This window comes from Phyllobates terribilis, unplaced genomic scaffold (genome assembly GCF_046119375.1).
Source record: "Phyllobates terribilis strain yellow unplaced genomic scaffold, ASM4611937v1 Scaffold_3__8_contigs__length_932513732, whole genome shotgun sequence".
Lineage (NCBI taxonomy): Eukaryota > Metazoa > Chordata > Amphibia > Anura > Dendrobatidae > Phyllobates > Phyllobates terribilis.
Window position 1 is genome coordinate 670724541 of NW_027362763.1, and position 25877 is coordinate 670750417.

The 25877-nt window shown below is 44.9% G+C and overlaps 1 protein-coding gene across 8 annotated transcripts; it reads left to right on the forward strand.

Moving 5' to 3' along the window:
• Positions 1 to 6276: 6276 nt before the first annotated feature.
• FOSL2 (FOS like 2, AP-1 transcription factor subunit) lies at positions 6277 to 24762 on the forward strand. Of its 8 annotated transcripts, none has more exons than XM_073671776.1 (4): positions 6277 to 6424; positions 16904 to 17161; positions 18257 to 18364; positions 19013 to 24762. In XM_073671776.1, the coding sequence occupies exons 2-4, from the start codon at positions 16922 to 16924 to the stop codon at positions 19520 to 19522; spliced, it is 858 nt and encodes a 285-aa protein (XP_073527877.1). In that variant the 5' UTR covers positions 6277 to 6424; positions 16904 to 16921; the 3' UTR covers positions 19523 to 24762. The 8 variants fall into 8 exon arrangements, with proteins under 8 accessions (XP_073527877.1, XP_073527879.1, XP_073527873.1 ...); XM_073671778.1 differs by having other exon boundaries at positions 6302 to 6424; positions 16907 to 17161; XM_073671772.1 differs by having other exon boundaries at positions 6318 to 6872.
• The last annotated feature ends 1115 nt before the right edge of the window (positions 24763 to 25877 follow it).

Genomic DNA, 25877 nt, shown 5'->3' on the forward strand with positions numbered 1-25877 from the left:
CTCTTCACTCTGTGCTCTGCTCTGCATGCTCTGGTCTGCACTCTGCGCTCTATTCTCTACTCTGTGCTCTGGTCTGCATGCTCTGGTCTGCACTCTGCGCTCTATTCTCTACTCTGTGCTCTGCGCTCTGTGTTCTGCTCTGTGCTCTGCTCTGAACTCTGCGCTCTGCTCTGCACTCTGCTCTCTATGCTCTACTCTGTGCTCTGCACTCTGCGCTCTGCTCTGAACTCTGTGCTCTGTTCTGCTCTCTGTGCTCTTCTCTGCACTCTGCTCTCTATGCTCTGCTCTGAACTCTGTGCTCTGTTCTGCTCTCTGTGCTCTGCTCTGCGCTCTGCTCTCTGTGTTCTGCTCTGTGCTCTGCTCTGAACTCTGTGCTCTGTTCTGCTCTCTGTGCTCTTCTCTGCACTCTGCTCTCTATGCTCTGCTCTCTATGTTCTGCTCTGCGCTCTACTCTCTATGCTCTGCTCTGTGCTCTGTGTTCTGCTCTGAACTGTGCGCTCTGTGCTCTGTTCTGCACTCTGTGCTCTGCTCTGTACTCTGCGCTGTGTTCTGCTCTGAACTCTGTGCTCTGCGCTCTACTCTCTATGCTCTGCGCTCTGTTCTGCTCTGAACTCTGTGCTCTGCTCTGTACACTGCTCTGCACTCTGTGCTCTGCTCTCTATGCTCTGTTCTGTGCTCTGCGCTCTGCTCTGCACTCTGTTCTCTATGCTCTGCTCTGCGCTCTACTCTCTATGCTCTGCTCTGTGCTGTGTTCTGCTCTGAACTGTGCTCTGTTCTGTGCTCTGCGCTCTGCTCTGCACTCTGTGCTCTGCACTCTGCTCTCTATGCTTTGCTCTGCGCTCTACTCTCTATGTTCTGCTCTGCGCTCTGTGTTCTGCTCTGCTCTCTGTGCTCTGCTCTGCGCTCTGCTCTCTGTGTTCTGCTCTGTGCTCTGCTCTGCACTCTGTGCTCTGCTCTGCACTCTGCTCTCTATGCTCTGCTCTGCGCTCTGCTCTGCACTCTGCTCTGCTCTGCGCTCTGCTCTCGGCAGCATGAACCATTTCATAGAAGATGAATAGAAAGAAAGGGAAGTAGTGCGGCTATTTTTAGTCGGAGAGATTGCGGGGGAGAAGAAGCCGCAGAGCTCTGCTCATCTGACTTTCCAGTAATAAGGGTTAATCTACGCACTGTTTCTCCCTCCGATGGAACGTGCCGCATATTTAGAAACGTCTATGAAATAATAGACGATAATGACAAATCTGCTCCGTGTACCCCCAGCCGGGACCATGGACGTTCCACCATGACATCATATCACCCTCCGATATCTACAGGTTACTAGAAAACACAGAAATGTCAAACTTGCAAAAACAATTACTGGAAAAAAAAACAACTTGTTCTGCTGAAAACTCAGAAAGACTGAAATGTAGGTAAATAGATGATTACCTGACTAAATAATGGCGGACAGGGGCCGCGCGCTCCGCACACACCACTGCGCATTATTATTCATCCATTCATTAGACACTTTCATTCTGTAATTCAAAAAGTTCTAAGAACAAACTGGGGGAAATGTGGACCAAAATCTGGATTACTGAGCTACACATGATGGCAGTTACAATGCTTCGTATATTATAGATAATACCACCATGCAGTGCTCAGTACTAACATACAAAACTGAATGCATAATAAATAAAACCACTATACAGTGCTTAGTATATAATAAATACTGACATACAGTGCTCAGTATAATATTAACATCCAGTGCTCAGTATATAATAAATACTGACATCCAGTGCTCAGTATAATATTAACATACAGTGCTCAGAATATAATATTAAAGTACAGTGCTCAGTATATAATAAATACTAACATACCGTGCTCAGTATATAATACTGTAAATGTAGCTAACATGCAGTGCCTAATATTTAATACTACTAATACACTGTAACTAATTTTGGTCACTCAAACCTAGGAGATTGCACAATAAGGATGTAACATTGTAATTATTATTGAATGTGTTCCAAAGTAGGATTAATGGAGACCGCAAAACAACCACAACCCCAAAAACTCACCAAAAAGAATTCAAAAACAACATAAGGTTAAGGACGTGAAACAAGTAAAAGGTCAGAATTTTAGTATGAAAATAAAATATCTACATCAGCAAATTTCATGTCAGATCATATGAGCACCTCCCTTTTACTAAACATACTATAATTTTATCCAATAAGGAAAGCTAACAACCCAAACATCGCACCAACCATCCGTACATAAAAAAGGGTAAAAAGCAATGTGACCAAGCCCTTTGATCCTTAGATAGAGGGGGTTTAGTAGAGGAGCAAGATAGTGTTTTTATTTTCACCATTGGTTTTCCGTCTGCCCTATATTTTCCCAGATAGGGGTACAGTAATGGGATTGTTTTATATGCCTTCTTCTCCTTCTTTCCCAGTAATGTGAACAATCTGTAAAAAGGATGAGAATGAAGCAAAATAAGCACCAAACTCTCTGGTCCTCGAGTGTAGAACAAGTAAAGCATTCACACCGTTTAGCTCCAAGTATGCCCATTTCAGGGTACAGTAATGGGGTTTCATTTCATGCCTTAAAGTCTTCTTTTAGCTCCTACATTGATCAAATCACACAATTATTGCAAGAAAATCACAGGTACTATGGTATAATTATTTAATGATATAAGATGTAAATGCAAGTTCAGTAAAGTATATTGGACTAAATAAGACTAGGGGAAGTTTTCTTTATTAAAAAAAAAGTAGGTTATCCACCGCAACCTGATTGCACTTTTGTCCTGTACAGTTAATATGTTGATCTGATTGGATTCTTTTTCTGGGTTAGTTTTTAGGTCCTCTCATCTAGCTGCCTGTTCAGGGCCATCCAGTACTGCCTCCCAGAAAACTCAAAGTGCCTGTGACAGATACCTCCAGTAGCAGCTGCAGTAGCAGATACCTTCATTAGTACCTAACACAAATATCCCCATTAGTTCCTGCCATGGAAGACCCTTGGAGTGCCTGTCAGTGATATCTCCATAAGTACACCCCTCAAATCTTCCAATCTGTCCCTACCACACTACCGCTATCAGCCACATGAGCACCTGTCCCATAGACCACCATACGCACCTGACAGATGATGGCGCTGTAACAGATGTCAGGGGCTCCTTTTATAACACTATTGCTGAACACTCAGGGATTAGTAGCACTTAATAAAAATATCAGCATCTAAACTAGAACTTGCAGCATTCATTGCCTGCCTGGTGTCCGCAGTGGAGGGCACCGCTTGCTGCAGTGCTCACTTCTTCCTCTGGGGGTGGCGGCCATGATCCTGGTTACATCAGAAATTACTGAGAACTTTTTCAGAAAGATGAAAGAACTTTTTTTTCTTCCTTACAGCTGAATCTTTCCAGGCATCATCCAGTGCTGATCGGAGATACCGAACAAAGTGCCAACAGAAATCACAGCGGCGCCCACAACACCCGCACCGCTGATCTCCAAATGAGAAAGTCAGATTATAGCTATAAAAACACTTATGTGCAGTGTTGGCCACATGGCTGATACCATCGAGAGGGAGCTGCAGTGTATGCTACATCAGGGAGGGTGGGAGATATACACACTATTGTTGGGGGACTGCATAGACAGCAATGATAGAACTTTGGCCAAAAAGTCCATAAAGCGGCTTCATTACCATAGAGCTCTGATCTCCAGCGCCAGGGCGGCCCAGCGGTGTCCCCCGACAGCCATCATGTCTTTACCTCTACCTGCACTGGTCTCCGATTGACATCATGGTCTGCAGGTTGATTTACAGTGGAAGGAAAACAGTCTCCGTCACACTGTGACGCAACTCTGCTGTCACGTTCCATGAAAATCTATGGAAAGATTGCGCAATGCTCAGTAACACTCAGTACTTTACATTGCACAATGGATCATGTGACCAGGTGCAGGTATGGGTGGCCTGTGACTTTAAAATATAGTATATATAACATAAGTATTCAGAACATACACATAGTGGAGAAAAGTATGTGCCCCCTCCAGGAGCTTTCCTGACCCCCCATTTTACATCCATAGACATTAATATGGAGTCGCTCCTCTGCAGATATAACGGCTCCGCTCTTCTGGGATTTCTACAAAGTTTTCGAGGTGTCTGTGGGAACTTTTGAGCATTTGTGTGGTCAGACCCTGATGTTGGGGGGTCCGGGCTCACAATCTCCATTATAGGATGGGGCAGGGGTCCAGGCTCTGGGCTTCCGCTCATGTTCTCCCTCCATGTCTGTATGGAGATTGTGCAGTGAGCACAGTCATGGGGGACAAATGAGGATCTTTCCCAAACTGTCCCCACAAAGCTGAAGCTACAATTGTCCACAATGTCTTGTGCTGAAGATTAAGATTTCCCTTCACTGGAGCTGAGGGTCCGTGACCGCCCCCTGATAACAGCCCATAGCATTATCCCCCTCCACCATCTGTACAGCGGCACAATGCAGTCAGGGTGTAACGTCCTCCTGGAATCACCAAACCCAGATCCCTCCATCAGACACAGATAGAGAAGTGCGATCCTTCACTGCACAGAACACGTCTTCTCCAGAGTCCAGTGATGGCGGCTTTACACCACTGCATCCGACGCTCAGCATTGTGCTTGGTGATGTACGGCTGCATGCAGTTGCTCGGCCATGATGTTTTAAATTCCATCATTTACTGCTTATTGCTTAGGCTAACAGCCAACGCTGAAGTCTATCAGAGGTGGTGGGTTTCCTAGGTGAGGAGGACCGCACTTACAGGCTTTTTGCTAGCCAATCTGTAAGAGCTGCTCTTAAACTTGCCGGACCACTGGATGGGGCCAGCTTCAAGGTCCCTGAAAAGTTGCTTCTGCTTACAATGTCAGAGAAAACACAGTTTGGGTCAATGACGCAGCCATGTCACTGGTCTGATCTGAGAATGATCAGCGCACAGCCCCCTGCAAGCAGGACGCCGGGAGGAGAGGAGCAGTGCACTCCTGAAGACTGAACTTGAGAAAACCCCTTTAAATGAATGAATTTGGGGCTAAACATAAGTTTTACTATATATTGGGTTTCATTAAAGGCAGTCTGTCAGTGGGACTTTGCTATGCAATCCTGACAGCAGCATGATGTAGGGGCAGAGAACCTGATTCCAGCCATGTGTCACTTATTGGGCTGAGTTTTATCAGCAGGAGATTATCATTAGAGGACTAGGTGTCTAGTGCCTCCTAGTCAACTGCTCTGTATAACCCCGCCCCCACCACTGATTGGCAGCTTTCTACCTATGCAAAGTGTACACAGAAAACAGCCAATCAGTGCTGTGGGCGGGGTTATACACAGCTCAGCATTCTGAGAACTGCAAGATCTGCAGCAGAGAAAACTGCTTGTATCAAAATGACAGCAGGCAGCCCAGTAAGTGACATCGCTAGAATCAGGGTCTCTGTCTCCACATTATGTTGCTCTCAGTATTTACATAGCAAAAACCTGCTGACAGATTCCCTTTAAGCAGTTTGCAAGGTTTGCCTTCTCTAGCTGCCGCTGCACTAGATTGCGGGCTGCAAAATGAGTTAACTGAGAATCTGTCAGTGGGCTAGTTATGATGGGAGAGTTAACTCTTGCATGTCTTTTTTTGCTCTCTCAGGTAATTGAGTTGAACGTGTAGGAACCAAAGAGCCTGTGAAAGACAAACCCTGCAAATTTTTTAAGAAATCCAATTGCAAAAACGATTTTTTTTAAGCCCTAAATGCATTTAAACAAATTAATAACAAATTGTCCCCAAAGATGGACAACCCCTCCAAATGCAGACATGTGATAATGATGCAGACCTGCTCCCCCCCCCCTCCCAATAATCCCAATCTACACACTGGAGATAAAGCTGCAGACCTCAGGTCCTAGAATTCTGCACTGCTATAATAATAATGGCAGAGTAATAATAATATTATAACCCCCTGATATCAGTGATAATGGTACAGCCCTCAGGGTCCTGTCCCCCCTCTTTTCTGCCATTCGCTCTGCACATTGCACAGGCAGCCAGAGAGGGAATCCCTGCCGGCTGACGTCACTAGAACCAAGGAAACCCGTGCACGTCAGCACACGCAAATGACCATATATGGCAACGTGCGTCAATGGACGAGACCAAGCGGTCCAGAACGCGGGGGGAGGTGGGGGGCACAACTATGTAGTGGCCACATACAGTGCGTGTTAGTGGTGAGCCAGGTGCTGGGGCAGTTGCATAAGGTCGGGCTGAGGAGCTGGAGCTTCCTGCTGTGCATGGGGCAGTGCTGGGGGGCCGTGCATGGAGCTGGAACCTCCCATTGCAGTGCTGTGGGGGAGGAGAGAGTGAGCTCAGTAGATAACCAGAGTGGGTTTAGACTAATACCATTACACTGAGTCATCCACTGAGAGCACAGGAATAGCAGAGAGGAGCTGCCTGACTCATCAGCACAGTACCTGGAGGTGAGCACTGAGCACAGGAGCAGCTCCACACTGCACTGTTACATTGTTATTCCAGCCTCCTCCAGCCATGTCTGCTCTCAGCCCATAGGCAGCTGCTGCTGGAACTTCTTCATACAAAGTTGCACTTGTTGTTCTTGCTGGGACTTTTCCTTGTGATACAATGTTGCACTGTTAGAGATAGGAGGGATATAACCTGTGTCTACACTGGAAGCAGCAGCAGCCCTGGATGTGGAGAGGTGTGGTGTCCTGTAGCCCAGTGTCAGGACAGACTCCAGCCCTACAGAAGAGGGGGTGAGGCTTGTGAAGACCACATAGAAGTGTGTTCAGAGGCCGGATCATGTACCAGGATTATCCAGGGAGTTTCGACAGTTCCTCCCGTGGTAGCAGCAGCTCTCCAGCTCAGCCAGACGGATACCCGGGCGGTGCCTTATCTACCTCAATCCGACAGGTGAGGATCTGACACCAGAGAGCAAAGAACCCAAGTCGTGTCGCATTTCCCCATACCTGTTTTGGTTTAAGCTGGACGGTCCGGTTTTGGTTTGAGTTGGCCACTTCGGTCTTGGGTTCATTTTGAATTACAGATATATGGGCCCTAGGTTGGGTTGAGTTGACTGCTTTTATTTTGGGTTGTGTTGACCTGTCCTATTTTCCGTTGAGCTCAACTCTAGAGTAGATATATAGGTCATATATTGGGTTGGTTTCAGTTGGCCAGTCCTGTTTCGGGTTGTGTTTGCAGCTGATAATTTGGGTTGAGTTGGCTGGTCCAGTTTTGGGATTGAGTTGACCTTTCCAGTTTTGGGTTGAGTTGACCAGTCCTGCTTAGGGTTGAATTGGCTGGTTTGATTTTGGGATTGAGTTGACCTATCCGGCTTTGGATTGAGTTGACCTATCCGGCTTTGGATTGAGTTGACCTATCCGGCTTTGGATTGAGTTGACCTATCCGGCTTTGGATTGAGTTGACCTATCCGGCTTTGGATTGAGTTGGCTAGTCAACACTAAAGCAGGTATATGGGTCATAAATTGGGTTGGGGTGAGTTGAAACTGTTCCAATTTTGGTTGAGTTGCCCTCCCTCCACTGCGGCTTGACATGTTCAGCATAGATGACCATTCTTGTGTTGTGGACTATAGTTGGCCAGTCCAAGATCTGATCTTCTTCTCCTGTGTGTATGGTGGAGTGTTCTATATATGCACCTAGTACAGACATGAGTCTGGCTTCCTGCAGAGATACAATCAGCCCTTCAGGTGGTTCTCCAGGGTCTAGAAAGGATTGAGGTCACTGACTGAATTGTAGAAGAGTCCACATCAGACCTGTACTAGGCGGACAAGTCCTGACTTATCTTGCATGGTATGGGAGGAGGTGCAGCCATCAGACCTGTACATACAGTATATACCATTCCTCTAGAACCAGCACTTTCTTCAGATTCAGCACCTCGGGCTGGATTTGGTTCCGTTATGGTGGATCTGATTTTTTTTAATTTGATTCTAGTTCTGTAGGTTCTCACTTATTGGATCCTCGTTCTATAGATCTGCCGGGTGTCATTGGCTGTGGGGGAGCCCGGTTCCCCATGCTGTGATCACCAGCACTAGTGATTTGTGTACCAGAGCACATGGAGGCTTAACCCCTTATGACATAGAGGACACAATGGCTTAATAAAGAACTGTAGACGTGCGGGGTCACTTGTGGGGTTGATCACTGATGGAGGGACATTATGGGGTGTTGGGTCATGGTTTGCAGAAGCATTGGATGAAGCTGCTGGTTTCTTGTAATCAGTTGACCATGGGTTGGTGAATGGAGGACATCATGGGACCCCCTTATGTCATGTTTGAGGATGAGGGGTCCCTTTATATCAGTATCTAGAGGAGGTTTGTAGTGAGGCGAGGGGCTACTGGGCATGTAACCCTGGTGCTTGGTACTGGGGGGGGTCACCAACAAGTTACTTTGCCAGGGACAAGGGCGGCAAGCTGAACCTTTGCTTGGCAATGGGCGTTGAGGGCATCTCAGGACACATTGAGGCCCTTCATATCGCCACATCTCTGTAATCTTGGGCACATTCTCGCCCTGTGAAACCCTCTGTATGTCTCCTGTGTATATCTGCTGTCAGGACGGCCAAGGAAGATGTGAAACTGCCATCATGCCATAACCCTAACCGCATGCTAACTAGCTAGAGAACTACACCACAATCTCCGCCGATGCCCTCATAGACTGATGATGATCCGGAGAGATATTGAAGTTTACATGGGGCTGCTGGGTGGTTATATGGAAGGGGGGGGGGGGGTGTTCCAGAGTGTAACCCTGCAGCACCCGCTGTACTTTGTGTTATTGATTATAGTCGCTTATACAAATAGTAAAGTTCACTGTGCAGACACACCCTGCCCACCTTGTGCCCCTGCAGGGCGAGAGCTGGTACAGGGTGTGGGCGAAACCAGGGGTCCGGACTGAAGGTCATTGTATGTAGAAGACGCCTGATAAATCTTTGTGCATTTCTCTCAAACCTGCAGCGACCCCTAGAAGAGGGTTTCTTGGTACCGGTCCAATGGGGGAGGGCTAGCGTCTTTGTTCTGTAGTCTTATTAAGGAGGAGGAGGTTCTAGTAAATGACTGCGTTGGATCCTTGGATCCGCCAAATGACAATACTTCGCCAGTGTCCACCCCCATGTACTGAGATGCCTCTGTTAACCCTGTCACTACCACCTAACGATAGATTTCGGATTTTAGTGACCCCATTATGCCGTCACTTCCCCAGTTACCCATCATGTTCTGGATCTCTACAGAAAAAAAACATCTGACACTGGTTTGATACATTTGTAGCAAACAGGAGATCTGTGCATTTAGCTCACAGAGGATTGTCTAGGCTGGATACAATTGTAGCAAACAGGAGATCTGTGCATTTAGCTCACAGAGGATTGTATAGGCTGGATACAATTGTAACAAACAGGAGATCTGTGCATTTAGCTCAGAGGATTGTCTAGGCTGGATACAATTGTAGCAAACAGGAGATCTGTGCATTTAGCTCACAGAGGATTGTCTAGGCTGGATACAATTGTAACAAACAGCAGATCTGTGCATTTAGCTCACAGAGGATTGTCTAGGCTGGATACAATTGTAGCAAACAGGAGATCTGTGCATTTAGCTCACAGAGGATTGTCTAGGCTGGATACAATTGTAGCAAACAGGAGATCTGTGCATTTAGCTCACAGAGGATTGTCTAGGCTGGATACAATTGTAACAAACAGGAGATCTGTGCATTTAGCTCAGAGGATTGTGTAGGCTGGATACAATTGTAGCAAACAGGAGATCTGTGCATTTAGCTCAGAGGATTGTCTAGGCTGGATACAATTGTAGCAAACAGGAGATCTGTGCATTTAGCTCACAGAGGATTGTCTAGGCTGGATACAATTGTAACAAACAGCAGATCTGTGCATTTAGCTCACAGAGGATTGTCTAGGCTGGATACAATTGTAACAAACAGCAGATCTGTGCATTTAGCTCACAGAGGATTGTCTAGGCTGGATACAATTGTAACAAACAGCAGATCTGTGCATTTAGCTCACAGAGGATTGTCTAGGCTGGATACAATTGTAGCAAACAGGAGATCTGTGCATTTAGCTCACAGAGGATTGTCTAGGCTGGATACAATTGTAGCAAACAGGAGATCTGTGCATTTAGCTCAGAGGATTGTCTAGGCTGGATACAATTGTAGCAAGCAGGAGATCTGTGGATCTAGCTCACAGAGGATTGTCTAGGCTGGATACAATTGTAACAAACAGGAGATCTGTGCATTTAGCTCAGAGGATTGTGTAGGCTGGATACAATTGTAGCAAACAGGAGATCTGTGCATTTAGCTCAGAGGATTGTCTAGGCTGGATACAATTGTAGCAAACAGGAGATCTGTGCATTTAGCTCACAGAGGATTGTCTAGGCTGGATACAATTGTAACAAACAGCAGATCTGTGCATTTAGCTCACAGAGGATTGTCTAGGCTGGATACAATTGTAACAAACAGCAGATCTGTGCATTTAGCTCACAGAGGATTGTCTAGGCTGGATACAATTGTAGCAAACAGGAGATCTGTGCATTTAGCTCACAGAGGATTGTCTAGGCTGGATACAATTGTAACAAACAGGAGATCTGTGCATTTAGCTCAGAGGATTGTGTAGGCTGGATACAATTGTAGCAAACAGGAGATCTGTGCATTTAGCTCAGAGGATTGTCTAGGCTGGATACAATTGTAGAAACCCTCAGCTGGGAGTAAAGCGCTCTTTACAGGAATTCAGTCTAAAATAAATGAATTATTATTATGCTTATATAGCACCATTAATTGCACAGTTTTACAGACATCAGCATCACAGTCCCAATGGGGCTCACAATCTAAATTACTGAATGTTTCCACTCACTGACAGCAAGAAATAATGACTTGAAATCCAAAGTATATTGGAAAGTTTTACAACCTGGAAAATTCCTTTTAATGTAATAATATTGGGTTTACGGCCACCAAGGCCTTGATTGGGGCAACTTGTCCGACCTCACCCGGCATCTCATTAGGCTTGGAAGTGTATCTAATCAGGAATTGTAACATTCATACAGATAATTAGTTCTGCCAACTGGTACAAATATTACCGGATAGGGCAGAGGTTGTGGCACACAGATTAATGCCGCTTCGCACGGAGGCGGCGTTAATGGGCCTGAAGGTAAGGTCACTGCTGCCCTCTACTGGTGATAGGTGCTCATTGCTATTATATGGGACTTACTCATTGACTGGTACTATGGATATTCAACATGGCAGCGCCCATGGATTACTTGGAGATGAACCTTTCTGATAAGCTGCATATTTTATGTTGATGACCTCATTAGATAATGAGACCGATGTAGAGATGAGACCAATGAAAACAGGACTGGCCTGTGAATGGTATAAAAGTATCCAGGTCTTAAAGTGTTAATGGGGCTTGCTATAAAGAAGCGCAGAACTATGGCCGATCAGGAGCCAGCGGCCATTCCTTGTAGGAGATCTACCTCTGAGACAATCTGATTGTACAATCTGATTGCATTCGACGTCAGATCTCGATAATCCAGAAATCGGATGGTATATTTGGGGAAAAGCTGGGTAACAACAAATATGGCCACCTTTACATGGATTATCATCCATGTTTCCCACGTGGGCAGTAATTCATCCAAATCTCTTATTTCGGGAAACTGGGCAGATTTTGCCCCTCCGTCCTCCAGTAAAGCTGGGTGGCAGCCCTGAAGAAGTAATGAACGCCTAGTATCACTGACGCCGGATTATCAGACATACTGGTTTAGAGAACAGAACCTGTAGAGATCACTTCTCGGTTATTTCCAATCCTTTTGCCAGATTATCAGAATTTCTGGATTATCAGATGCCTTTTTTTTCTTTTACTAATTTCTATTACATTGTATTAATTATTCCTCCAGTCTTGTAATCTGGAAGGTGCCTGAGATTCGGGGTCTTCTGACCCCCTTTCTCCTCCGGCAGGGCGTCTGGCTGGGTGTATTCCTGTGCTGAGCGGCCCTGTTGTGTCAGCAGAGCAAATGGGAAGGAATTTGGCAATGGACACGGACACACCCAAAAGAGGGAATAGCTGAGAAGTTAACCCTGCATTATGAGTAAAGCTGCAGTTGAATGCAATCTATTGTTCCCTGTTATCAGCCCGTTCAACCGGGGCACCTTTACAGCCCCGCCAGGGGTTCTCACCCAGCTTTCCCAGACTCCTGATTAATATATGAGCTTACTTCTATAAAAGTTGAGGACAAAAGGATGGATTGCTGCTATTGAGGAAACTGGGAAAGCTGGGTGGGCTATAGAGTGTAGGGTCACCCAGCTTTTCCAGTAGCAGAAAGGACTAAGATATAGTTAAATGTCATTTTTAATGGACTTTGAGATGTTTTTCATTAATGGGGTCAGTCCATTGTAAATCCCTACCTGTTCCCGGAGAGGGGATCAGCGAGGCCACGTGTCTGCCCTCAGCGCCTTTATTTCGGCAGCGTCTGAGTATGTGCAGTATTTCCTGTTTGTTCTGAACGATTGCCCAACCGAGCCTGGAGCTCCGAGCCCCCGACCTCTTGTGGTTTGTCCGGAGATCCAAGGCCGTCTCCCTGTCTGAACAAGGGGCCGGGTGTGGCAGATTATTGGGAATTGTGGCCACACTAATCTGGTGATAGTCCCCGTAGCACCGTCCCCAGCGCCTTGACTGACACAAAGAAATCAAGGAATCGCATTGATAAACATCAGTTTATCGACCAGCAATCAGAACGTCGCCAAATGAGACCAATTAAGAGTCCGCAATCATAACCTGGTGAAATCGCTCATAGAAAATAAGCTGGGGACTTGTTGCAATGTATCACACAAGAGAAGTCTAATGTATCACTCTGGACTCTAGTGTGACACCTAATTCTACTTGCACTGATACATTAAAACCAAAGAAATGAGCTGGACTATAAGATGGTATACGTGCAAAGTGTAAGAGTACGTTCACACTGTGGCCACTTCACAGATAAAACGTAAGAAAAAAAAACTAAATGAGAATATACCCCACAACGAATAAATCAATAAATAGTAATAATACATGTAAATAACACAGGGGACTTAGTTAACACTATTTTGATAAAAAAAAAAAAAAGGATAAGCCATCACACCACGACAAGGTGCACCCACCGGGATGTGGCCCCTTTTCTGAGCTAAGTATTCTCTGTACAGCTTCCCATGGACGGGCGTCTCAGTCAAGACTCTGTCTTGTTCTTCCCTTATTCACATTGAAGTTGTTTGACACATGGTAAGGTTTTAATACTAGAGACAGATTGGGACCGTCTTGATGGGGTCACCCTGTCGCAGTGGGATGGCTTTTATGATGTTGTTTTTTTTTTTTAACAAAACTAAGTCTCCTGTGTATTTACATGTACTATTTACTAAGTTATTTGCTGTAAGGTATATGCTCGTTTTGTTTTTTCTTAGGTTTTGTACTGATTCATTGTAGCAAACTGTTGTAACAGGACACAATTGTAACGAACCCTCAGCTGTGAGAAAAAATACTTTCCAACATCACCATTGGTAAAATGGGATCATTTGGGCGAGGAACAGATGGTGATTTTGGCCAGGACACAGGTCGCACGGCCAAAGATCTCTGGATGCCGCGGTTACGGCGGTGCCCATTGTGAGAGGGGTCTCATTATGACCCGCTAAGTAAGAGGACAAGCAAATCACAAAGAATCCAACTGGTTCTGACTTGCTAGTCACGATCACAGTACCATATCACACTGATAAGCGACCAAAGTTGCCGTGCAGCCCCACTTTTGGGTACGATTTACATAATCGGCACTTGTTTCTGAAAATCCGAGACTGTTGGCAATTATGTTCCACTGGTTTTTCAGTACAAGTCTCAATTCAGTGACAGCAAGCACAGGCCCTGACAGTGAAGAACTGAACCACAAATGTAGAAGATTCTGCCGCTATTTACAATGCTGTGACTTTCCAAAAAGCCATGGACCCCAAAAAACAGTGCATGGGGGTCATGGCTGCCTGGCCGGGCATTACAGTAGAAATGAGGTGCCCGGTGCCTCCGTTCTGCCCCTGGACTGTCTCAGTATTCGGACCCCTTTCTCCGCAGTCCTGTCCAGACCCGGTTACATTTCCTGCTCACCATCACATGTTCACCAAATTTCTTAAATTCCTTTCAATCCCTGGAGTTTTTTTTTTTCTTTTTATTGCAAAATGATGTTCTCCCCCCTAAAAGGGCAGGTGATTGCAGAATCCACAGATTTCTCCAAAATGCCTCCCGGAAAGGACCCGTCTGCCTCCAGGAGAGGAGGGGAATGATTTGCTGGAGGCTTGTGAAATACTTCACACTTCAAAGGAGACTTTCCCAGAAATGGGAGAATTCCCAGCCTCCTCCATGCGGAATCTAATGGGCTGCTGCCCCCTAGAGGTCACCGCCAGGCCGGCTTCCTGAGATTGTGTCAAGTGGGGAAATCATGTAGCTGATTCCAGTAACAGGAGGGGGATGTGTGGGAGACTCCGGGATGGGAAAGAGGACGAATTGCTACTTTGTTTTTTGGCCGCCTCCATTCTCCTCCTTACAATCAATGGACAGGAATGTTTGGCGATCACGGAGTCACCGGATCTGGGTTACATCATCGCCGGCGTGAATGAGCGGGAAAGGGTTCAACTTTTTAGGGAAGATGCAATATTTTGAAATAGCAGAGGCTTTCTGTGGAAAAACGAGATTTGGGTGACGTTGAAAGGTCATGGGGTAAGACGAGGGTGCGTGCGATAGAGGCAGATGAGGTTGCTCCAGGTGCCCTTTCCTGGTGGGCATCGGGGCGTAGGAGGGGGCAACTAGGTGGTGGGTTGTCTTGACGTGGACTAGTGGTAACATAAGAACTCATGTTGATTCTGTATTGGGGTGCACCCCTAGCTCTGGTTTAGGGGGCAAGTGCCAACCAGCCGCATTACCTTGGCCAGGGGGTTTACATACAGGGCCAAGGAAAAGGGAAATCTAAGGCTCTGACTAAGTCTATGCACGCTGGGACAAAAGTCACCTTTTCGTAAGTCCATTATTTTGGGGTGAGCAGCAGAGATGGGGTAATAGCCATCACAAGGAGAACATAAGCGGGGGTGGGGTTTAAGAAAGTTGTCAGTTTACATGTGATGTATGCAAATGAGTCTGGACCCTCTCAACCAATCAGATGTTGTGTTGAGGCTTGGACCCCCCCTCAGCAGCACCTAGCACACACTCCCGGATTGGTGGGATCAGGTGTGTGTAATGGGGGCAGATGCCTCCACTAAACCCTCCCCCAAGTAATTTGCTCCCCTTAATTTTTTTTCCCTCTATACATGCCCCTATACTTCTAGAGAAGTTGATTATTTTTTTTTTTAATCCTTTGTTCTTTGTCTCTGGTTAGGGAAGGGTTAATGTCCTAGCCCTGGGAGTGACTGGGACCACACCTGGGCATTAAGTAAATGGAGCTCTGTAAAAAAAAAGGGAAGGAGACGAGGGGGAAGTTCGTTTTACAGTGGGAGGCGATTATGCAATCGAGATTTCCTGCCTCTCCCTCCCGAGCTGCCGTTCTGCCTGGACAAGGAAGTTTCCACCGAGCAGGATGAGCCCGGAGTGATTGACAGGCTGCGGTAACTACGGCGTGTGTCATGTATGATCCCTCCGCGGTGGCCATGTGAATGGCAGGTGGGACTACACCTCAGGGAGCCACCGCAGCCAGATTATTGGTTAGGGGTACAGTCCTGTTGATTTTGGGGTTCCGGAAATACTGCAGTAGTGATGGGGTCCTTTAAACAATTCCAGGACTAAGTCCCCGGCAGAGGACGGCTCCGTGACTCGACGAGTCCAGCCTCAGCCCCAGGTGACACTTGCACCTGTTTGTCTTCCCATTCACTGACCCCCCCCCACATAGGATTTGGTCTGCATTTGGACGGCATCTGAAAGGGTTAAGAGCTCAGGTGTCGGAGTTAATCTGGCGTTGGCCGGGGCAGATGCTTTCCGCCCGGTGGTGATCTAGCCGGCGGCGGATCCTTGTTTTCTCGCTGAGCCAGGGTGTTGTTCGCACAGTGTACCTTCATTGTCAGCCAGGTGCAGAGGAAACTCTGACCTCACTCCTGCGAGTTCTCTAATGTGGTCGGTGTCTAGACGGAAAGGACAACGACTCGCGAGCGTCTTGTCTCCTCCACCGTAAGAACATTACAGCTTTATGTCACTTTCAAACTATGTGGATGAACTACATGTACCCTGGTGCCCACCATGGCTCCATGGGGAGAGATCTATATCGTGCATGCAGGTGGTAGGACCCTGTACGTCAGCTGAAGAGGATCATGCCCTTTACCAGCATAAAAGGGATGGCCTTTAAAGGACAGACTGATTCCTTCCTATGCCTTTTAGGTCAGAAATACGCACTGATGGCATCTCCAAAGAGTGTTGGCGGGAAGCCTTGCGTCAAGGGCCTTTGCCCTGGTTCCCGCCTCGGGGGGGGGCCTTTGCCCTGGTTCCCACCTCGGGGGGGGGGCCTTTGCCCTGGTTCCCACCTCGGGGGGGGGGCCTTTGCCCTGGTTCCCACCTCGGGGGGGGGGGCCTTTGCCCTGGTTCCCACCTCGGGGGGGGGGCCTTTGCCCTGGTTCCCACCTCGGGGGGGGGGGCCTTTGCCCTGGTTCCCACCTCGGGGGGGGGGGCCTTTGCCCTGGTTCCCACCTCGGGGGGGGGGGCCTTTGCCCTGGTTCCCACCTCGGGGGGGGGGGCCTTTGCCCTGGTTCCCACCTCGGGGGGGGGGGCCTTTGCCCTGGTTCCCGCATCAGGCTGTACATTCTTAATGTATTAGGTAACTAGATAATTTTAGACAGTTTTGTGCCATGTTGTCAATGATTGGTCCTTCTCTATATATTTATCTTCTTTACACTAGAACTTCAACTTGAATTATAGCTTGACAAATCTTTTCTTTAACTTTTTTTTTCATTTTTTTCAGCAGAAATACCGGAACGACATGCCAGGATCCAGCAGTGCCTTTATTCCCACCATAAACGCCATCACCACCAGTCAGGACTTACAGTGGATGGTCCAACCAACTGTGATCACCTCTATGTCCAATCCCTATGGCAGAGCACATCCGTATGGGCATCAAGTACCGAACCACCCGTCACTAGGTGGGCATGCAGCCCTACAACGACCGGGAGTCATCAAAAGCATTGGTACCACCGCTGGCCGGAGAAGAAGAGATGAGCAGGTATGGGACTGCAGGAAGGAGTCAACCTGTCCCCTTTCAAGTGCTTTGATTGTACTTAAAATATTTCTGGTATTTTAATTGCTACTTTAAAAGTACAAATACATCTATGCCATCATTAGTCATAATAACAGCTAATCATGATACCATACCATGCAATGTTCCACCAGCCCCGAAACCTGCGCTGTGTAAGTCTCAAAGTCCAATTTACAGACAGTGTTTATTATAGGAAAGGACTGACTACTGAGAGGAAGACATTTTCTTTGACCATTTTGTCTTATAATCCTGCCCCTATAAACCGAAATATAACTAATACTGCTCCCTATATAAAAGAATAAAACTAATATAATACATGAATATAACTACTATAATACTGCCCCCTATGTACAAGAATATAGCTACTATAATACTGCCCCTGTGCACAAGAATATAGCTACTATAATACTGCCCCCTGTGCACAAGAATATAACTACTATAATACTGCCCCCTGTGCACAAGAATATAACTACTATAATACTGCCCCCTATGTACAAGAATATAACTACTATAATACTGCCCCCTATGTACAAGAATATAACTACTATAATACTGCCCCCTATGTACAAGAATATAACTACTATAATACTACCCCTATGTACAAGAATATAACTACTATAATACTGCTCCTATGTACAAGAATATAACTACTATAATACTGCCCCCTATGTGCAAGAATATAACTACTATAATACTGCTCCCTATGTACAAGAATATAACTACTATAATACTCCTTCCTATGTACAAGAATATAACTACTATAATGCTAGTACCCCATATTGCTCCCTTCACTTTGGTTCACAGCTTCTAAAACATAAATCCTGTTTCCTTTTGTCGTCAGAACTTTCAGGATTACAATTCATTAGCAAATTGTGAAATGTTTTTGTTCTAACCACAGAGCTTCTCCGCTCTCCTTCTCTTTGGCTCCGACACTCCTTACACTTGCTCAATTCCAGGACACCACAGCTTCCTATAGAGCCAACGGCCTTTTACATCTTGTGGGTTTTGTATTGACCGCAACGTGCTGCCTGTTTAAATTTTTTTCTTTTTCTTTATCCGCAGCTGTCACCCGAAGAAGAGGAAAAACGAAGGGTTCGGAGAGAAAGGAACAAACTGGCCGCCGCAAAGTGTCGCAACAGGAGACGAGAATTAACGGACAAACTCCAGGCTGTATGTAACCAATCTGTTTCCTTCATTTCTGCTGACTGAAGTTCTGTAATTGGGCTTAAGAGTTCCCGATTTCATCATCTTACTGTATAAAGTACAATATTATAGTATCATTCTCCTACATGTCTAAGCCAGGGGTCAGGGAGTGCTGTCTTCATACATACATATAAAGTGTCGTAATGAATCAATAAACTTTTCTGAAGGCTCCAAAACCCAATTAAAATGACACCCAAAAAATTTTTTTTAAAAATGCCCCAATGAGGCGGAAGGCCTTGCGTCGGGGGGTTGGGGGGGCTTTTCCCCCAGTTCCCGCGTCGGGGGGAGGGTGCTTTTTCCCTCGTTCCTGCGTCGGGGGGGCCTTTTCCGTGTTCTGGTGGCACTTTTTCTAATAGTTCCTTCAGCTCTAATCTTTTTCTCTTTTCTTCATTCAAGTATCTGGTTGTCAGGGTATGGAGCTTTGGTCTAGCAATTTTGTGTTTTTTTTTTTGTTTGTTTTTTTTGGCGCCCCATCATGTCCCCATGACTACTTAGACAGTAGAATTTTCCGTATAACCTATTGACGATGTACATTGGTTTAGTTTATGAAGTTTCATCTGCTTTGGTTTATTCGTGCCTTTTTGAATTTCATTCTCCCTATTTTTTTGCTTTCAGGAAACTGAAAAACTGGAACAAGAAAAATCTGGCCTTCAGAAAGAGATAGCCGAACTGCAAAAGGAGAAGGACAAATTGGAGTTCATGTTGGTCGCCCACTCGCCCATGTGTAAAATACAAGTTGAGGATCGGATCAACCCCACTCACAATGCTCATGTTGCCCGTTCCATGATGGGAAGCCGAGTGGTTGTTAAACAAGAACCCATTGATGAGGACGTCAGGTCGTCCTCTGTCGCCCCCACTGACAAAATGCAGAGGTCTGTGATTAAACCAATCAACATTGGTGGAAACTTCTTCAACGAGGAACCTCTCAACACACCCGTTGTGATGTCTTCAACACCTCCAAGCACTCCGAGCGCCCCTAACCTCGTCTTCACCTACCCAAGCGTGTTAGATCAGGAGTCGTCATCTTCTCCTTCGGAGTCTTGCTCTAAGGCTCATCGTCGGAGCAGCAGCAGTGGGGACCAATCTTCTGATTCCTTGAACTCCCCGACCCTGCTGGCCTTGTAACGACTGCTACTAAGGAGTGACTTGAGCTTACATATCAGGCAATGTCTATGAGGGTAGATAGCTGGTGGCAGGCGCTTCCCAACTATGGACATGGTGTGTGATGTTGAAATCTCATAACTGGATCTTACACTTCAGACGCTTCATTGTAGCTTTGACTTTCCTGGGTTCTTGGAAGAGGCTGCATACAAGCACAAGTTCAACCTCCATTGTTCGTTGTGTCGAATCCCGGATGGGCCCAGACCAGGGGTTAAATTATTTCCAGCCTCCTGGCTCCCAGGACATTTCATCCAATACTAATGGTTGATGATTACTGTCTTTACCCCACCACCTCCCTTTCCTCCCTCCACCAACACCCCATCTTTATTCTGGGCACTTTTAAGGGTTTACCTATTTAAGGAAATTGGTCTTCACTGGATGAAGGTACAGAAATGTTTGTCCTTTTTTGGATTTTTTTTTTCTTTTCGTTTTGCCTTTTTGTTGAAGTTGTTCCAAGGCCTTTTTGATGTAACTGAGAAAATTAAAATAAAAAAAAATAAAAATTAAGGAACAAAACAGCCATGGAAAATTGTTGGTTGCACCCAGTCATTATCGGAGAAGACGGCGTTACCAGCAGATATTAAACACCACGCCAAAGACAGTTCCCAGGGACGCTGTGTTCTGGTAAATCATGTGAAATTGCTTGGATAATAAGGATTTGGCAGCGAGTGATCTAAAAATGGTCTAAAAAAAAAAAAAAAAAAAAAAAAATACAAAAACTTGGCAATACAACAAGCCGTTGTGCCTTCGGAATGAGCAAGTTCTTCTTTGTCAGAACGATGCACAGCTAACGCTCTGTTTTGGGATTTCTGTATCATTTTTTGTATATGTGCGGTTTGAATGGTCGTAACGTATGACGTCCCTCGAGGACCATCTTTAATATTGTGTAAAATTGTCGTTGAAATTTTGTAATATTCCCACACGGTCGTAGTGGGTGTACTGTCACACCCAGGCCATGGTGAGTAAGGGGGCCGATTTGTCTCTCATCGACACCAGTATTATAAAGGGCATGTGGTAGATGTGGGTGGGGGTGGGGGTTGGTTACAGATTTTGCACTGGGGTCCTGGAGCTTCAAGTTACGCCTCTGTTCGCACAAAATAATAATAATAATAATAAAAAGATCGGCGACATTCCTCGGTTACAGCATCTCTCCTCAAAAACCCTTTTGTACATATTTTATATTCCATTCGATTCTGGTTCCTGAAAAAGGGAATATTCTCAGGTGACTTGATTCATAGCCACCATGACTCAAAGGGGGTTATCCAGGAGCAGAAAAAAAAAACATGGCTGTTTTGTTCCAAAACCAGCGCCATAGGTTACGTTTTGCATTACAGCTCGGCTCCATTCACTTCTATAGACCCGAGCTGCGATACCAGATGGCACCGTTAATAAAAGCAGTCCCCCCTACAAACACCCCGGAAATGTTTACAATAGGTAGTTGTGTCTTTTAGTGCCCCCGCACCTCTGTTCCTACATTCCTTGGTGGGAGATATTGTACGTAATTTTTTTTATAAATGGAGTTCATGCCCTTCGCAGTACGGTATGTGTTTTTATATAGGTGAATAGAAACCTGATGGGGGGATGGGGGGGATCGTCTCGCTATTTTGTGATGCATATTTAGGCTGTCTGAGGCTACCGGTGACAATGATAGATTTTATTTTATTTTTTTCATTTTTCTAGGCCTGCTGGTAAGAGTTTAGTAATTGTCACTGTTTTCATTATGTTGCCATTAGAGTCTGGCAGTAAAGCACATGAGGCCTACATGGTTGCCGTAGAAACACAGCCTGGCTGCAGTAGAGGCCTGGTCTCCATCACAAGTCATCCCTATAAATCTATATGCACATTTTGCCCTCTCTAGTCCACACAATGGGCCTCCATGATGGAAGTCCTGATTCAGACTCTAACCGGCATAATCTGATGCTTTTTTTTAGCGTTTGTATTATGGCCGCAACTGAAGAAAACATCGATTTTTTTTTTTAGGGCCATAAAATAATCTATCCACATTACATATGTCTGAGTGAGGAAAAGGCGGCCTTGTTGCCGATAGCAACCGGGGTTCGCTTGTATTTTCTAAATGGCACTGAAAAAGGGAAACTGAACGGTGCACAAAACTTGTGAAAGATTCAGGACCTGCTGCGGATTATAAAAACTAATGGGGTCCATTGGCGATACAACCCTTTATAATATATATATATATATATATATATATATATATATATATATATATATATATATATATATATATATATATATATATATATATATATATATATATATATAAATTTGGGGACAGATTCTCTCATCTATTTATTTCTATTTTATGACTATAAATAAATTATATTCTATTTTTCAGATTTCTCTGTGTATTAAATATGACCATAACTAGGTACTGAAATCCCTGCCTGCACCAGCCAACACCGCCATTGAGCTGCGGCAGCCATTTTATGCCCTGCGCCTTAAATTACTCAGTATTTTCAGCCATTTTTAGTTCCTGTTCTGCCCACTTGTTTCACTCCACCTGCCTCCATTTTGCGCCCAGGTGAAGGGGGTGTTTTATACAATCCGCAAGATTATAATCCATTAATCTTTGGCGTGATTGGTGGATTTTGCGCTGTTTTGCACGTGTACGATATTTGTTGGAATTTTTTCCAAATGACTGCTAGCACGCGGCGCCCGACGTCTTTATCTACATCCATTTCTATTGGATATTTCTGAATTGACCGAAAATTCGAGAATCACCGTAAAAAAATAAAAATATATATATATTTTTCTAAATCGGGTGAAGTTTAATATATTTTACCATTTTGTATAAAGTGACTTGGGGTCATAAACACTACATTTTTGGGAGTGAAAATGTTATTACTTCTAAAAGGCATAGTCTAGATTTTTTTTATTTTTTACATTTTTGTCATCTATTGAAGATCCAGACATTATTTAGTAACCATCGTCTACCGCATTTTATCTAAATTGAATCACTAAGGCATAAAAGCAGAACCGATGTGTCCTCCCCGCCTCTTCCCTACTACTACTGTTGAAATGCTTTGTGATTTTATTTATTTTTTTTATTTTTTTCCCCATTCTTGCCCTTCATGATTTTTCCAGATTAAGAAATCTGACAAATACTTAAATCTCCTGTACAAACATCTAATGCAAAAAAAAAAAAAATATATATATAATAATTTTACACTCACACACATACATCAAATGCAAAAAAATATATATATTTTTTGCATTTGACGTGTGTAAAATATATATATATATATATATATATATATATATATATATATATATAATTACATGCACCTTGCGTTGCCTTTTTCATATGTCTTATTTATTTAAAAATGTTTACAAGTTTGGGATTTTTCTGTCTATTGTCAATGAGCATTACAAAAAAAGGAAAAAAAAACACAACAGGTTTCATATTGCAGCCGGAAAAATGGCGTATTATGTGGGCTATATGAACTTTTAAGGGAATCTGTCGCCAAGTCAAGAGTGCTCCGTTTTTGCTCTTGCTTTATTACCATTGCTCATCTAAGTGTCTGCTTTTTTTTAATCCGCCGTACGGTTACAGAGATATGGGTCTTTTTATTTAATGCTAATTTTTATGGTCTTTCCAAGGGGGTGTGGCTAACATCCTGAGCCACGCCCCTTTGTAAAGACGATAAAAGTTAGCTCTAAATAAAAAAAAGCCCATATCTCCGTCTACATATGGTGGATTTTAAGAAAGGAAAAAAGTGGAATACTTGGGGAAGAAGCAGAAATAAAATAAGATAAAAAAACTGCCCACTTTTGACTAAGTGGTAAGTGCCCTTTAAGGGCCATTTATTATGTTTTTTTCCAAATGGACCAACTGATCTAGGAATTTTTTTAGGTGGCCTAATTTGGCGGTGCCTCTTAAAGGGGTTGTACAGAATTTAAAAAAAAATATACCTACCTTCTTTGATAAAGTAGCGCCACTCTTCTACGCTGGTTGTGAGTAGTATTGCAGGTCGGCAATCTTCACTTTACTGGGTTTTTTTTTTTTATGAAAGCAGCCATGTTTTAATTATGAACAATCCCATTAGATGCCATACAAAGCGTTTTTGATACATGATCACCATTGTATGTACATGAGATTACGGAGGCATTGGAAGTTCTTCATGTCTACTGCACTAAGACATGAGCGGGTCCAATCAATGATGGCCGACCTCAGCCCCCTCCATTGCACACTGGAAGGAAGGTGATTCCTTTTGCTAAAAGTCTTTTGGCAAGTGACAACCACTAAGACAGAAATGTGCTTGGAGCAGTTTTTACCTGCACAAAATGTATTACTCACTAGAGGGCGACAATGAGTACAGGGGAAAGCTCCTCCCACCTCAAAGGGATACGAAATATATGATCATGGGAATGAGATTCTGATAAATTAAAGGGATTTTATGGAACAAGATTTATATTGTGTAGCTGAGGACTATTTTCTGCATGTCTGGTATCCGTATCAGCCCGGGTTGGACCTGCCCTTTAAATCATGACTGCCAATGTGCGCTTCTATCACTACAATAGCCTGTTGGGTTTGGTAAGTGTAAGTTCAGATCTGTGGGCACCGATTGGTGTGACTACTGCCGAGCGGCCATGACTCCTCTACCGGACCCACATAGAGATTTTTTTTGGGGGGGGGGGTGGTCGAGTAACGGTTCGACTTTTTAAGTGACCTTGCGAGATGCGGTTGGTTGGCATTTTAATGGTAACGCTGCAATCGCTTGATAGAATACAATGCGTGTACAGTCATTTAGAATTTCGCCATATTGGATAAAAGCCTTCGACATTCCTAGACGGGGTGTCGCTCCATAGCGAGCGCGCTGCAGGCCAGTGTGTGCGCCTCATAGACCATGTACAGAGCTCACGTCCAATCAAATGCCAGCTTTTTGTGTATATCTATTTTTATACCTAGCCGTTGGATAACGCCGGTAGTGCTGCCCCCTAGAGGACGTGTCGAGCTGTGTACATGGAGCATTTGTCTTATCTCTTGTACCCGCCCCTTTACTCCTGGATCGGAGGAGGGCGGAGCCTCCCGTTTCCCGCGAGCTGATGATCTAGTACTTTATTTCCATGGATTGTGTGGGTCGGTCACTGCTTGCAGTTCTGCAGATACTTTGTTTTGTTTTTTTCTCTTTTATTTATCAGATGTTAAAAATAATAAAATGTTGTATTTTGAAAAAAAAAAAAAATGTAATTGTCGTCGTCTTTTCCAATAACAGAGTATCGCAAACCACAGATTGGATACATGAAACAAGCAGACAGTATCACACATGATAGGATTAGATACATTGCCCAAGAGGATAGGATTAGATACACAGCTCAAGACAGTATCACACAGGATAGGATTAGATACATGGCCCAAGAGGATAGGCTATAGGATTAGATACACAGCTCAGCAGACAGTATCACACAGGATAGGATTAGATACAGATCAGCAGACAGTATCACACAGGATAGGATTAGATACACGGCTCAGCAGACAGTATCACACAGGACAGGATTAGATACACGGCTCAGCAGACAGTATCACACAGGATAGGATTAGATACACGGCTCAGCAGACAGTATCACACAGGACAGGATTAGATACACGGCTCAGCAGACAGTATCACACAGGACAGGATTAGATACACGGCTCAGCAGACAGTATCACACAGGACAGGATTAGATACAGGTTGGCCCCCTGCTGAGATCCGCAGCGATCAGCTGTAATCTGCAGTAGAGCCTGGCCGTAAGTGTTCAGTCTCGCTGTAGCGCCCACACAGGAGGAATAAAGTATTACACATTCCTTATAGAAGCTACTGGCAGCGGCTGTACCGCACAGACGTGTGGGGTCCTCCAGAGTGACCGTTGCTCTCTGCAGCCGCCCCGACCTCCTCTAATCACAATGTCTGTTGTAGTTCATAAATGTCCCATAAACCTTTCATGGCTGTTTTTATACTCTGCTCCCTCCCTGCCATAAAGGACGCAGGACATAATAATATTTACCAGCGCCCACACCGTTCATTATAGGATGGCGCGGCTGCAGTTTTACAGGCAGGATAAATTTGGTTCTTCTAGGTAAGAACAGTCTGAACCCAGTGACCCCGGAGCAGACACCTTCCCCTTCTCTATAGAAGTGAATACGATTGCAAAACAGGATGTCCCTATGACAAACATTCCAGGAAATAGATGTCGTGTTCTGTAAACTGCGGCAATGGAAGCTGAGCGTGAAGACAGTTCATAGGAAACACACCGCACGCTTCCTTCATACATAATAGGGTGATTCATAGCTTTATTGCTAATGAAACAAGTAAAGTCGCTG

Excerpts from the sequence above, each read along its gene's own strand:
- FOSL2 (XM_073671772.1), top strand. The coding sequence starts at position 6,762 with ATGTACCAGGATTATCCAGGGAGTTTCGACAGTTCCTCCCGTGGTAGC. Across the intron at positions 6,873-16,903 it reads TATCTACCTCAATCCGACAG|CAGAAATACCGGAACGACAT; the intron begins GTGAGGATCTGA and ends CATTTTTTTCAG. Across the intron at positions 17,162-18,256 it reads GGAGAAGAAGAGATGAGCAG|CTGTCACCCGAAGAAGAGGA; the intron begins GTATGGGACTGC and ends CTTTATCCGCAG.